At 35.1% G+C, this 13492-nt stretch overlaps 3 protein-coding genes across 6 annotated transcripts; 2 read left to right on the forward strand and 1 right to left on the reverse strand.

Moving 5' to 3' along the window:
- Positions 1-340: 340 nt before the first annotated feature.
- LOC142973573 (uncharacterized) lies at positions 341-4742 on the forward strand. Of its 3 annotated transcripts, none has more exons than XM_076115411.1 (9): positions 341-525; positions 639-794; positions 1531-1627; positions 1921-2053; positions 2402-2495; positions 2948-3104; positions 3205-3735; positions 3822-4118; positions 4344-4742. In XM_076115411.1, exons 1-9 carry the CDS (start codon positions 397-399, stop codon positions 4706-4708), a joined length of 1959 nt encoding a protein of 652 aa, XP_075971526.1. In that variant the 5' UTR covers positions 341-396; the 3' UTR covers positions 4709-4742. The 3 variants fall into 3 exon arrangements, with proteins under 3 accessions (XP_075971526.1, XP_075971529.1, XP_075971528.1); XM_076115414.1 differs by having other exon boundaries at positions 3205-3468; positions 3954-4118; XM_076115413.1 differs by having other exon boundaries at positions 3822-4239; positions 4344-4482.
- LOC142973572 (uncharacterized) lies at positions 4724-10318 on the reverse strand. Of its 2 annotated transcripts, none has more exons than XM_076115409.1 (8): positions 9751-10318; positions 9506-9664; positions 9243-9339; positions 8942-9071; positions 8197-8281; positions 7757-7928; positions 7089-7268; positions 4724-7002 (listed from the first exon to the last, which is right to left on the reverse strand). In XM_076115409.1, exons 1-8 carry the CDS (start codon positions 9856-9858, stop codon positions 4751-4753), a joined length of 3183 nt encoding a protein of 1060 aa, XP_075971524.1. In that variant the 5' UTR covers positions 9859-10318; the 3' UTR covers positions 4724-4750. The 2 variants fall into 2 exon arrangements, with proteins under 2 accessions (XP_075971524.1, XP_075971525.1); XM_076115410.1 differs by having other exon boundaries at positions 9458-9664.
- LOC142973820 (uncharacterized) lies at positions 10010-12288 on the forward strand. Its single transcript, XM_076115844.1, has 4 exons — positions 10010-10144; positions 10233-10691; positions 11184-11282; positions 12281-12288. Exons 1-4 carry the CDS (start codon positions 10015-10017, stop codon positions 12286-12288), a joined length of 696 nt encoding a protein of 231 aa, XP_075971959.1. The 5' UTR covers positions 10010-10014.
- The last annotated feature ends 1204 nt before the right edge of the window (positions 12289-13492 follow it).

Raw genomic sequence — 13492 nt, forward strand, 5'->3', positions numbered from 1 at the left:
TCATTAAATGTAACTTACAGAGGATGAAAAATCCGATAATTAAAATAAGACTAAAAATAAAGAGACTATAAGTTATTTTCCTCAAACGAAACGGTACAAAATCTTGCTAGTCATTCTAATTAAGGTCTTTTGATTTAAAAATTATAAATCTTAATATACCTATAGGTAATTTCGTGTAACAGATGCTATCGTTTTTCTATTATCTTTGCATAATGAAACATCTGGCCTTGTGAGATAAGTTTTAAAAAGTGATAGAGGTAGATACGTAAAAATACCGACAGTAGGTTAGTTTCTGGTAACTTTACCCGTTTTCATAATGTATGAGCATAGGCCATCTAGAGTTCCTTAGACAGAGAAATGTAATTTTGATTATAAATTTTAACCTCCTGAATATCAATGTTGATGACAAAGAAAACATTATTTTTATATTTTTCTTTACTGTTTTTAACTATTTGTAGAACTAACGATTACTGTAGTCCAGACTTTTGTAATAATAGTAGACAACACACCTTGTGCAAATATCGGGTAAGATTAAATAGTTACTTAAAGGGGACTGATTCACGTCAAAGTATCTTTTCCGTATTTTATATTTAATTTGAAATTATTAACATGAATCTAATAACGTTGAATTTGTTCAGTCTGAGGACCCGGCGGGTCGTTGTTTATCTTACGAGCGTACAATTTTAAACACAATGGACAGACAACTTATTTTGGACAAAATTAATAATCGCCGAAACAAGGTAGCGGCTGGAGAAATCAGATCATTGCCACCTGCAGCCGGTATGATGAAAATGGTAAGTAATATAATATATATATCCTCTAGAAACCGGGCCCACCCATGCCTCGCTCGGCTTAGAAAAATATTTTACACGAAACCTTAACAAATTCTACACTTAACCGTTCAGTAGGGTTTGCATATTTCGCAAACAGAGAGACAGACTGTCGATAGAACTTTGTTTTATATAATAATGACGTATAATAATGTAGTGACAGTGCTATGTAGTGATGATAGTGATTTAGCAATAAGTAGGTACATGTATAATTTCATTTGTCGTATGGTTAGTGGCCAACCTACTGTTAAAGTTGTTCAAGGCGCCCGAAGGCCTTTGACATGGCTTAGCGACTGTTATCTTATTGATAACAACCGGGACCGACTTTTTACGTGCCCTCCGAAGCACGGAGACGCTCAGTTCAAATACCACTATGCGGCCACCTATCTATTGAATGTCCGCGCCAAGGTTGCTTAACCCACTGATCGTTTACCGACCGGTGAGTGCAACTATCCACGAGCGCCTCGGTGTATAATTAAAACGTTAGATTATTATTCCATGTACCCAGAACACCTTCCTTTTTTAATTAACTTCAAAGCTTCCTGATGATTTCCAGGCTTTGCTTTTCGGTCGAGTCCCGAAAGTGTTGCATAATGGTTAAAAAAAAATCTGTTAGAACGGGGAATATTCTGTTAAGCAGTATGATTTGGAATTTAGTTCGGTATAACAGAGAAGCCTTCTGTTAATTTTCTTTTTACAGGTGTGGAATGCAGAGTTAGAAAATTCAGCACAGCGATGGGCTGACCAGTGTGTTAAACATGATGTGCCGGATTTAAAAGATAGCTGCCGTGATACAAGTACATAAGCATGTGATACTATTTTCTTTTTGTTGCCAAGACCGTTTGTATTTTTCATAGGGAGGAATGTTAGCGTTACTACTGCTTATAGTAAGTAGGTAATAGGTACTTTAGAAGATTATAAAAACAACCATAACTGAAACGAAGACCTTAGAAATAACCTTTTTTCTTCGACAGGTGAGAGCATCTAACAACTAGTTTTGAGCATTCTCTTTTTTAGGGGTATCTTGGTCTTTGAAAAGCTGCATTAGGATGATCAATCACGTATAAAAGAATGATTTTATTTTCTGCAGTCGATATGCGTGTGGGTCAAAATATCGCGACAGTGCAAGGCGATTCCCCAGGTCTTTCGCCGTTAGCCCTCGTTGATGTGTGGTATATGGAGTTGTTGAAGATAAACTCTTCAGTTATATCTCGATATGTACCGTAAGTTACTTTTAAAAGATTGAGGTTTTATAATACATACTATGTGCCCTCCCAGTAAACAATTTGACCCGGCAGACATTGTAGTGCTCGAATCTTTCGCATCTGTTAACTTTCATATCTTTGCCAAGTATGTTTCAAATTAATTTATACAAAACCAAAATGTATTATAGATACTTTTCCACGAACCCATTGGTCTGCTGAAAATTCAAATTTAGCTTATAACGGACTCATGTGCAGTCCAATCGGTAAATTTTGACTCCACCGCGAAAGAGCAGCGATTTGTTTAGTAAATACGACACCTGTTTCCTTATTCTATAAAGTCTTAATTTTATCAGTTATTCATTACAGATCCTCTGAAACCGGAGCAGCACATTACGATTACTTTACGCAGCTTGTGTGGGAGGAGTCCACAGATGTTGGCTGTGGTGGTGTTAAATTCAAAGTAATATCATGTACTTCTTAATAATAAAATCCTAATTTTTCAACCAAATATGTTGGAGTCAGCTTCCAGTCTCCTCTGATGCAGCTGAGTATCAGTAATTGACATGGAGCGGCTGCCTATCGGACCACCAAAACACATTTACCTGGGTTTTAACACGATACCCCTTGCTAAGACTGGTTGTCAAACTTTCAAGCTTCTGACTACTGATAACGACTGCAAAAGATTTTTTGGAAATGACAGTTGGGCCCCACAATTTAGCGTGCCTTCGAAAAGACGGAGTACAGATTACAATGTATAAGATGGTAACCCATCCACAGAAAAACCTCGGCAAGCGTAGCTTAACCTCAGAGATCGATCCACGTGGCTGCTGTTAACTAAACCAACAGCTCTTCCTATACCTGTTAATAAACTAGAATATAATAGAACTAAAATAACTCATTGCATTATTGCAGGAACGATTAGATATCGTAAATTATAGGACTATTTACCGATTGGTGTGCAATTTCGCACCTGCGGGTAATCGACGAAATCAAACCGTTTATTCATGTGGGTCACCTTGTTCTGGATGTCCTGATGGAGTCTGTGACAGCGATTACAGAGCACTGTGTGGTCAGTATAAACGTAATACATAATTATCTCCAAAAAAACTGCTAACCTTCAAAAATAGGCCCCACCTGATTCTGATTTTTACTTTCACGTATTTTTCCAGAGCAAAAACCTGCAAAGTCTGAAGGAGCTGAAAAAGTCCCATATTATGAAGAGACTTCGATGTCTTTGATGTCATCTCAAACAATTCCCTTCTTACAAAATACGACAAATGATATTCACACTGTCACCGACGTTCTGTATGATGCAGAGGTGTCATCTTCAGATAATAATTCTGAGAAAGATTCAACGTTTGACTACTTCCCTCATTTGTATAATCCAAAGCATCTCAGAGAAGAAATCACTGCTTCTACTAAAGATGTTATAAGTAAAGATGCTTTGCTAAACGATTTTATCGAATTGTTAAAGAAAAAATTGACTAACGACCCAACGATTAAAGATTTACTGTCAAATATAACACCTGGAAGTACCGGTGTCTCAGATATTTCTTTTACTGATGAAAATGTAGCTGCGTTTGTCAACCGAGTATATAGTAAGAATGAATTAACCACCACAACTGCGACTACTCTAAAGGATTATGTGAATTCGACACTTTTAGTTGATTTGATTGAAGCCGTCATTTTCAGGAGTAATGGTACGAATACAGCATAAATACGCCACTTCAAATTGGCTTGATTTTATTACGCTGTACTTATTTGAGAATCGTTCTATTTATTTCAGACAAAATCTCAACTTCTGAGCTGAACCGGCAGTATACTCAGCCTTTACCCGTCGTAAAACCCGTCAAGGTCCAAGCTGAACTAGCTCCAGTCCAACAGAACAGAGAATTTACTGGCCATTACTTTTTTCCAGAGGAGGACGATGAAGGCAGCAGTGAAACCCCAGAATCATATTATGACAATACGAATTTAGCACAGTCTGATGTCGAGATGGAAATAGAGAATTTGAAGATGAGCTCGGTCACTAAAGACTTTTTGGATGAAATTTTTGAATCTGATACATCCACTGAACGTGAAAGTACGACCACACTCAATACGCTATCTCCGGATAATGTAAAATTGTACAAAAACGGATACAGGGTCATGAAAAAGTTTTTAAAAAGCATAGAAAAGACATCTGGCAAATTACAAATTGATGAGTAACTAACCGATTTCAATAAAATACATATAGTAACTGTTAATTATTGCCTTTTCAGAGATTCTGTTTAAACAATTTTAACAATCTAATTCGTTCTTATTTCAGAAGCAATTAACATTTTTTCTAATAATAAAATTAAGCACGCAAACAGTTTGACGAGAATGTATTTAAGCGAAGATACGAAGAGAAGGCGAAGAGACCCACTTCCTACTATAGCTAAGACTAAGAGTGCAGAATGTACTCATAATTCTGTAAAGTTACCTAAGATACCTAAATTAATCTTACGCAGCAAAAATATTGATACAAAATTGCAAGGAAAGACACAATGCTACAAGGAGTTGTTACGAAACCTAGCCAATGACTTAAGAAAATTAAAATTAAATGATGTATTCCACTGTACACGAAATACGACAGCTAAGTTAATTTTTAGATCGTTCTTACTATTTTTTGGAATGTTGTTGATTTATTAATAAAAAATACAACGATGACATTTCTGAAGTTTTAATGGCATGCTAGATAATGAAATACATTATAAATAACACTAAAACAAAATACAAACATGAAACATGAATAAGTGTGATTGTGCCACTACAGGGACATTTTTTTGCATTACATGACTCACTCTTTTTTGCTTTTATTATTTTATTTAACACCATATAGTAAAGATCGGTGTAAGATAAAACTTTAGCACCATCTTGTGACGCTAGTGTTTCTTTTCTTTTTATTCTTAGTTTTCTGTTACAAGTACAATTTTGTATTTTTGAGACACTATCAGATAGATTATCTACGTCGCCATTGTTATTAGTTAATAGGTCATGATTTGCACGTTTGGTAGTTGAGTTACAACTTCGCTTATGAACTTTAAGAGATCGTCGTTCGCAATAATCTCCATCATCATCAGATCCATCAGCCCCATCAGCATTGCCGCCACCGTCACCGCCGCCACCACCTCCACCACCTCCGTCGTCTGGTACACCAGTCGTTGAGGCCTCTTTGTTTTTGTCCATAAATGGCCGGGTACAAGTAGAAGTCCGAGTACAGCCGTCGACAAAATTAGGCGGTGTTCTAGTGTTCGGATCGTCATAGTCGCCGCCGCCGCCGCCGCCGCCGCCGCCCCCGCCTCCACCACCACCGCCGCCGCCACTGCCGCCTGTAAATGATGTCCATGTGCATGTTAGTTTACGCGTACAGTGTTTTTTCCGTTCGAATGGGGTATTTGCTGTATATTCTGTTGTTGCGGAAGCTTTTGTAGCTGCAGTGGAAGCCGGGGCTTTTGTGGTTGCCGGTGGTGCTTTAGTAGTAGCTGCTGGTGCTTTAGTTGTAGCCGCTGGCGCCTTCGTTGTACCTTTCTGGGTAGGTTTTGTGGTGGCTTTCGTGGCGCCTTTCGCGGTGGCTTTCGTGGTAGCCTTTGTGGTGCCTTTAGGGGGAGCTTTTGTGGTGGCTTTGGTATTAGATTTTCCTGACAGTTTTTTAGCTGTTGTTGCTTGCTTGACTTGTTTTGCGGCTTTCTTTTTTGTAGTAGTTTTACCTTTATTTTGATTTCTACGAAGATTGTAATCCATGTAGCTGTCGCTGAATTTTCTTAGATACATTAGTTCGTCAAACGATAAGTATTTTTCTGTAGACTGCTGACCTTCTTCGTTTTCCTCATTAGAATAGTCTTCAGCATTAGATTCGGGAAAAACGGCTATTGTTACAGCTTGTAAAGTCTTTTGATTTTTTCTATTTCGCAGCGTAGTGTATTTTATGGTTTTTACTTCAGGTATTTTTTTGTTAATAAAGTGATGCATTTTCCAAAAAGGTTTTATAGCCTTTTCTTGTTCCAGTTGACGTTTTTTCCTTAGGCTGGAATCAAAGGAACGATATAAGTAGTCACGATCCTGCATATTGTACTTTGAATGGACTACGTCATCTTCCATTAATTGTTCCTGAGGATTCGGTTCTTTTCTTTCATTATCATTTTTGTAGTCTTCGCCGCTTATGGAGTCGTGAAGTTGCTTCAAATTTTGAGGCGAAGACGATTCTGCGGTTGTCTTGTGATTGGCACTTTTTACCATATTTGGTATATTATTAAACGGCTGAAACGTATTTGATCTTCTAGTTTCGTCATTGAAGTCACCTACCCGCCTGTGCATGTGGTGTAAACATTGACAATTTAAATTGCAACCATCAATTGGCGGCCAAAAAGGTGAGGGCGGGAACGGAGGCGGTGGGAAAGCCGGAGTCGGAAAAGGTCGAGGTGGGAAAGGTGGCGGCGGGATTGGTGGAGGAGGGCATATAGTTGGACATGCTAAAGTACAGGGGCACAACTCTTCGGGAACTATAGGATTCGTAAATGTTTCGCTTTGACATTGAGTACAGTGGTGATGACAATGATGATGTCCGCTTGCACATTGATGAGAGCCACAGCAGTCATTGTGTTTGTCACAATGGATATCACAGTGGTCTTCGCAGCGATGTTCTAATTTGCGCGTACATTCGTGACTTTGGTAAAATTTTCGGTAGTTAGGACTTGAATTTCCACTTGCAGCTGAGTTGGTATAATCAAATCTTCTGTAATTTTGGTTGTTTCCTTGAAAATAAGATGTTACTGGAAATATAGAAGGGGCATCGTGTTTTGATGACTCTTCGTATCCGTGATATAAACGTGAATGCCCTCTATCGTGTTGGTAGAGGTATTCGTCGTCATTCATATTTCTTGACATATTCTGGAGAAGACTCTTTCTAATATTTTGCTTCCGTATCGGAGTACGCCTTGCTGCGACTGAAATAGACATGAAACAGATGTTTTTGATTAAAAGCGAATAGAATGTGGAAATGTGTTTATTTTTATTACATTAACTGACGTACCGAAACTATTATTTGATATGACATGTCTTATCTTTTGATTCCTTTGCTTATCATTCTTGAGGTTTGTTTGTTTTAAATTATTACGAATAGGGTCTATCTCATGCGGCACAGAGTCATTTGATAAGTTAAGGATCCTAAGTAAACTGCTCACTGTAGATGTTTGAGAAGTTAATTTAATTGCTGAAATGAAACGATACAATTATATTTTATTCTAAACTGATGACAATTTGTTTCCTTAAAGCTTAGAAGGGCTCTAAGGTAGGTACATAGATATATAACTTTATGGGCCTTCAAACTCATTGAAAGTTTTCGTGCGTGAGTTCTTGTTCACGTTTGAATAGAGGTACAATCTTCAGGAGAATAAGTCCACAACTTAAATGTAGGCACGTGTATATATTTTTTATAACTATTGGGTACTTGAAGCTAAAGGTTAGTGTAAAATCTATGTTTCATTTCGACATTGTTCCTGGTTGCTGTTGGTAACTTTTCATACTTAGAGGACGCGAGTGTTGTGTAGTATTTTAAAATAATTTGTGTAATAGATCGATGTAAGTATTTTAATGAAATAGTAAAAACGTGTACGTAACTGTAGGTATATTATAATATATATGAATTAAAGCATAAAAATATTGTTGCCTAAATGTCTACCAAATAAATGTGAATATTACGTGTCTCTGTATCTTCATGTTTACATAAACCTTTGTAGACTTGATCAGGAATCATATTACTGTCGCATTGAGTCCCAGCATATCCGATCGCATACACCGGCTTGCCGTTGATGTTACCTTTAGGCGAAAAGTTGCATACAAGCCTCTCTATTGTAATATTATTTCTGTTTAGCTGAAATTAGAAAATTGGAAATATAAGGTGACATTTTTTGGTATATCTCGGTACTACAGAGTCCCGGACATTTGGAAGGCATACGTGAGGCCGAAGCCAACACATAGAGGCCCGTTAATGACTAAGAAGACTTTAATTATTAAGATTAATATTATGTATGCTTACTTAATTATCATTGCTTAAATAATTAACTTCTTTGATAGCTATAGACGAGAGCTCGCTAATTATGTAAAATCATTTACGCTAGAAAACATTGATTAGTACTTACATAAAATTTCACTTTGCCACATCCGACATATTCGGTTTCAGCCCATATTAGTTGTGTGAAGTATCTCGTCCTAAAATTCTGAGTCCTGCAAAATAGAACAAACTCAAAAATCTGTTAAAATGAAAATTAAAATCCTAATTCCAATATGGAATAAAAACTTGAAGTGAAGGTTGAAAGGAAACATGTACCTTCGCCGACCTACGCTGTCTAAGGTAATAGTCGATCAAAAAATCGTTAGGTCCCTACCGAATGAATCTCGGAAAAAAGGGAAAAACAAATAAATTTATCTTATCTCTGCCATTTCTAACAGTAGGTATATTAACTTCACCTACATATATGTCTTATTTTTGAACTTTCACGTTGTATGTTTATTATAGGTACATACATGGCCGTGTGGCCACGGTTACTTCAACCTACGTCAAAACGACGGGCATGTAGAATTCGTCTTCGCGTTAATTCCATTACTTTAATCTTTACATATAAAATTACTTATCCTAACTGACTGCTGATCATCGCACAGTCTAATTTAAAGACGTTTGAAACATGAAATATGCACAAGAGGTACTTTTGATTATGTAGGCATCCCCTAAGAAAGGATTTTTTAGTAATCCATTCATGAGGGGGTAAAATAGGTGATGAAAGTTTGTATGGAAGTTCCACATTTTCGGAGCCAGAGGCATGGAACGTCTAATAAAAGAGTAAATTAATTATCGATGGTCAGTAACAAGTTTCATTATTGATATACCGATTGTAGTACGTGACAGTTCCAGGGTAATCCAATATTTGCATGAACCACATCTCGACAAAGCTCTTTACATTTAGTCCTGGCGAAGGTCCTGTGACGCTTGCAATGTTCTGACCAACTTTTTTGTTCTCTAAAATAAGATAAAATTTCGTTACAGTTGACAAAATTTTAAAGGCTAGTCTCTCATTAAGAGAGGAGTCGCTCAATGTGATAAAACGACTTAAATATATTCTACTTATTATTTAATAATACTTGTGTGTAATAAATACCAAGTAATACTAGTTGATAGAAAAGAACTAACCTAAATCTCTGCAAATGTCCTCTTTATCTGGATGTAGAGTTGGATCGCATTGATCCGCCCAACGTTGTGCAAAAGTGGCTAATTGAGACGACCATTTCTGTATTATTTTGTACACGAAATTATTCAGTTAGAAATATTAACGAGAACATTATTTCAATTAAAGTTAATAAAATATTTGTTGACAAACAATTATTTCAAGTTAATAAGTAACTAACCATTTTATGACTCTATATGCTAATTAATACTTGTATACATTGGCTTACTATTTTCTTCATGTTAGCCGCTTGAGGTAAGATTTTAGAGTGGCCCATTGCTATAAAGTTCCTTTTCTCATTAATTTTTGCGACTAATTCTACAATATCTTGACTTGAGAGTAACGCTGAACTGTTGTATGAATCGCATGCTGCACTAGGGCCCGGAATCTGATGTCCAGGAAGTAAACAATGTTTAACATTTAAAAGAACAATTATTTCTTTATTAATGAGCCCAATATAACAGTTAAACATACTTTGTATTGACAGAGTGTGTGGTTGGAACATATTTCACAATAATACGTCTGCAGCGCACTAAAAACACTGATACATCCGAACAATACAATGAATTTCACAATTATCATAATTTTTTACAACATCACAAAAATAAATATATTCAATAACGATTTACGGTATAAATGACAATCATGGCCAGATATCTAAGTGGTCACGACAATGTTCAAGCCATTTCGACATTTCATTAACGCCGGGTAACATGTACTGTTTTATATCTATTGGTTATGTTTTTTGTGTTTCATATTTTAATAATTATAAATTATGTTTCCAATTCAAATAACTTTGTTTTAAAAAGATTAAATCATGGCGTTGCCCGAGATACAAAGCAGAAAGAAAACCATATGATTTGGCAAGGTAAAGTCAAGTTAAATTAAATAGATATCAATACTGAATGTCTTCATAACATTTTCTGTGTCTTCATTATTATATATTTTATTTACAGATGTGCAAAATAATAAACGTAAATCGACGACACTGACATCCCTGTTTGAGACAAAAAGCATTTTATCAAATACAAGTAGCCCAAACTTGAAAGTAAATATGTTCGATAAAAGACTATCCGATGAAATGTTGTCAATTAGGCAAAACATTTTTGGAAGAGACGTTTCCCATATTTCCACAAGATTTCAAAGTACTAAAAATAATATAGAACCCACACTTGAGATTAAAGTAAAACAAAAATGGCCACTTGTAGAACTTCTTGCCAATCAAGATGAAGCTATTGATGACTTCGACTTTAGACATTTACTTTCTGAAGAAAATTATAACATGTCTGTGGATACAAACGTTCCTATTAAAGAAGGCCAGGAACAAGTACGAGACAATCAAACCAAAAATAAAATAGTCGACTTAAGAAGCTTAGCGAATCCTGCCCCAGTGGATATAAGTAATCAGCGTCAAGGTATAACTGTTGATCAATGCTCCTGTAGTCGAAGTACAATAAATTCTCACAAATGTGCTGGTTGCACCAGAACTTCTGTATCAATATCGTTAATGCCTTTTTATTTACCTTATGAACCTTATTATTTTCCGACAAGTGCACCAAGCTTTTATTACCCGCCAGAAAATTGCAATGAGGATTCTAAGGATCCTCCAGAAGAAGATTTGTATTATAACGAAAAGGAAAATGACTGTAAAAAGAAGAAGAAAAAGAAAAAAAGAAAAAAATATAAGGATAGAGACTATTACGAAAAGGAAGATAGAAAAAAAGACAAATACGATTACTATGATGATCATGAACAATATTACGAAACGTATAGTGATGATGAAGATCAGGAAATGTCTAAAGAATCATCCAAAAATAAGAAAAAACAAACTTGCAAAGACAAAATTACCGTAGATTATGACTTAAAGGAATATGACACAAAAAATAAATTAAAAACTGTATTTATAGGGGACGGTAATAACTTGGTTAACGATTTGATAGATGATTTATCTATGTTATATCCGGGCTCTGTTATAAGGAACTGTTATTGCTCTTCGTCGTCTCATGGCAAAATCATCTCCCACATAGTTTTAATCTTGTTTATTTTTAGTGATGTGGTTATTAAAATACTGTTAATTGAATAAAACTTTACGAAATAAATGCATGGGTTTTAGTACAAAACTCTGAAAAGTTAAATAAAGCAGATTCGATAAATATTATATATTATAAATCTTACTGTGATAACTATGCTATAAACATTCTATAAAGAAAACGATTGTAGTAGTTCTACTTAGTAGTACTCAAATATTTTTAGTGTATTGTAGACATATTTACTTACTTGCATAATATATTATTTCATACCTGAGTATTAATGGCTCTTCTAAAATAAAGCAGGAACGGGTCGTTAGAATAATACTTTCCATTTTATTATTGGACGTAAAAATATTTTTAATTGGGTTTGGTATAAATTGTAATGAGTTTTAAATACATTTCCAATCGATCATCACAGCTTTTAAATATATTCAACTTTTTTACTTGATCATCATTCAGTTTTACTTTTTCACTTGTGTTACCAGTTCTGATTATTTCCGGCATAATATCATCTTTGAATAGTTCGTATAAGGCTTTAATAGATTCTCCATCATTAGCGATCATGATCGCTTTACTCATAAGTTCAGTACAAAAGTCTTGATCATCTAGTATATTTCCGATAGTTTCCAAAAATGGATTTCCGTGATCTAATACGTTTCCCACGTCAATTTCAGCCAGGAGCTTGGTTTTCTTTTTCGTGAACTGATATATTCCACATTTGGGGAAAATGTTGAAGATGTCAACAAGTAGCATTTCTATAGTGAGACGGAATTTGAGATCGTGTTTGTACCTCATTACTTGTTGGCTTACCGGTACGTCTGTTTTATATTTTAAGATATCCTGTAACATAGTTATTCTTGCAATTAAACATGATAAAATTTTGTGGCGCTTGGCCTTACTACATTTGTCGACGTTTTCTGTTTTCTTGGAAAACATATTCACTAGTTCTTTAATTCCTTCAAATTTTTGTTCAGGAATATAGCTCAATGGAAGTTTTATAACTTTTTCTTCTAATATTTTTATCAATTTATCTACTGCATCCATGTTGGCCACATCGGGTTTACTATTTTCTTGAATTTGCCCCGCGTATAGTAGAAAATCTGATTCAAATAAATTGATTTCATCTGCACAAAATTGGATTATATTTCTTATAAATTCCCACTGAAGAGTTAAATCTTTTGTTAACTGTAGGTCTTCTATTAATGTTTTATCCTCTTTTACTTTTTTAGATTGTATTTTCGCTCTGATTCTAGTTAAAGCGGTCTGGGTCGGAAATTCAGGCATTTTGCAGTTAGGCATTTTGTTGATTACAGTATTCCACTTTTCATTATTATTTCTTATCTCGGACGAAGTAAGTTTTATGATATTCAGGTACTTAGGTAAAGTATTAAGAACTAACTGATTGATGTATTCATCTATTCCTTTAATTTTTGTTGTCAGGTTTTTTTTGACGTTCATTATCCATACAATTTCTCTCAACATCTGTTCCGATAACCCTGCATTATGAAGTACTGGCGTGAACTTATCTCGGGTTCCGAAAAATTGATATGTATTTTCTATGTATGTCTTCACACTTTCTGGCATTTCTTTAATCCGGTCATCTAATAAATCTAAACCTTGTTTTAGAAATGATCTGTCAACTATCGGTGTGTACATTTTTTGAACATTGTTTAGACCGTATATCATTTTTTTCAAATCGTCGTGGACTTTTTGATATTTACTTATGTTGTTTTGTGCGGCTTCTAGTCGTCTAGTAAGTTGGTCGTTGAATGAATGAGATTGATATTCTCTCAGCCAGTGTAAGTCCCTGATTGTTTTTATAGAAAATTCAGCTTCTAATAATGATTTTGTAGTTTTTGATAAATGAGTCGAATCGGGAGTATCCTTTAACATTTCTCCCAATATTTGTATTGTCCTTTCAATCATTAGTACACTTGTTTCGTCGCATACCTTTGTGACTTTTATTATATTTTCTACGAAATTGATCATTTTTTTCAGCGAATAGTCATCTCTCATGTACGGTCGAATAGCTAGATAGTTCATAGAGTCGGATGTAACTTTCTTTTGAATGGAATTATACTTTTGAACTTCATCACCAAATTTTATTATAGAACTTTCAAAACATAATCTCTCAACAAATAGTATTGACCCGTATATTATTTTTTCTTCATCGTATTTAAGTTCCA

Source organism: Anticarsia gemmatalis, chromosome 6 (assembly GCF_050436995.1).
Source record: "Anticarsia gemmatalis isolate Benzon Research Colony breed Stoneville strain chromosome 6, ilAntGemm2 primary, whole genome shotgun sequence".
Lineage (NCBI taxonomy): Eukaryota > Metazoa > Arthropoda > Insecta > Lepidoptera > Erebidae > Anticarsia > Anticarsia gemmatalis.